This window comes from Etheostoma spectabile, chromosome 14 (genome assembly GCF_008692095.1).
Source record: "Etheostoma spectabile isolate EspeVRDwgs_2016 chromosome 14, UIUC_Espe_1.0, whole genome shotgun sequence".
Taxonomy (NCBI): Eukaryota; Metazoa; Chordata; class Actinopteri; order Perciformes; family Percidae; genus Etheostoma; species Etheostoma spectabile.
Genome location: NC_045746.1, coordinates 11772883 through 11773913, shown reverse-complemented (window position 1 = coordinate 11773913; position 1031 = coordinate 11772883). Strand labels below are relative to the sequence as shown.

Genomic DNA, 1031 nt, shown 5'->3' with positions numbered 1-1031 from the left:
CTCTTTGCTTGGTTGTTTACCTTTCCTTCCTTCCTTTATTTCTTTCATCTTCCACTTTTTACCTTCATTTCTTCCCTTTCTAACTTTGTACCTTCCTTCCTTCTTTACTTCCATCCTTACTTTTACCTTCCTTCCCTTTTTTCCTCATTTCTTTTCTTGCTTTTTCCTTCCTTTTTTCCTTACTGATATCGGAAAACGGGTCAATTTGACCCGAGGACAACATGCGGGTTAAACAAGATTCAAAAACAAGATCTCCAAATTGAAAAAATAGATGAGGGCAGTGTGTATTGGAAAAGCAAAATTGCTTTTTCTTTGGTTTACATACTTGGCAAAATCCCACAATAAGTTGGGCTTTTCCCATTCTTAACTAAATTAGTAATCCTAACCGGTTCATAAGGAGAAGGGCTCCCCTGACTAAGAACATATAGTCACAATAATAGCACCTTGAGCCTGAACTTGCGGTGAACCTGTTAAAACAATCTGTCCCGGACACTCAAGGAAAATAAAATGGAGAAGGCGAGGCAGGAGGAAGCTGTGAGCTGTGCTGCTCCAAATGAACTCCCAGGCACGTCTGGAATCCCTTCAGCCAAGAATGCCACTTTCACATAGTGGGTAGCAACACTACACATGGGCTGCAGTCAAAGAGGGAGCGCTCAGCCAGCTATGGTCAATATGGAGCCATAGCTTGGAGACTTTAGCAACTTGCAGATCCTTTCAGTTATCCATCCCATTTGATGTTTTTCCACAGTAAATTATTTGGTTTGTTCTTGCTTCAGTGAACGTACGAAAGGGTAAGCGTCCTAATTCCTGTGTATTCCACCCTCAGGCGGAATGTTTGAATATGTGTCTGGAGCCAACTTCTTAGGTGAGATAATAGAGTGGGCCGGCTTCGCTCTGGCTAGCCACTCTGTTCACAGTTCAGCTTTTGCCATCTTTACCACAGTGGTCCTCTCCAGCAGGGCTGTGGCCCACCACAAGTAAGAAATATATCACAGACTCTCATTTTCATGGATTATATTGAACCCTTTGAA

General features: G+C 42.6%; 1 protein-coding gene across 1 annotated transcript in view; it reads left to right on the top strand.

Annotated features, from left to right (window-relative positions):
* The window catches only part of srd5a1 (steroid-5-alpha-reductase, alpha polypeptide 1 (3-oxo-5 alpha-steroid delta 4-dehydrogenase alpha 1)), a 12659-nt gene that overhangs the window by 9584 nt on the left and 2044 nt on the right, over positions 1–1031 (top strand). The window contains exon 4 of the mRNA XM_032535121.1: positions 827–977. Within this exon, the coding sequence (XP_032391012.1) occupies positions 827–977 (151 nt within the window). The remainder of the gene's footprint in view (positions 1–826; positions 978–1031) is intronic.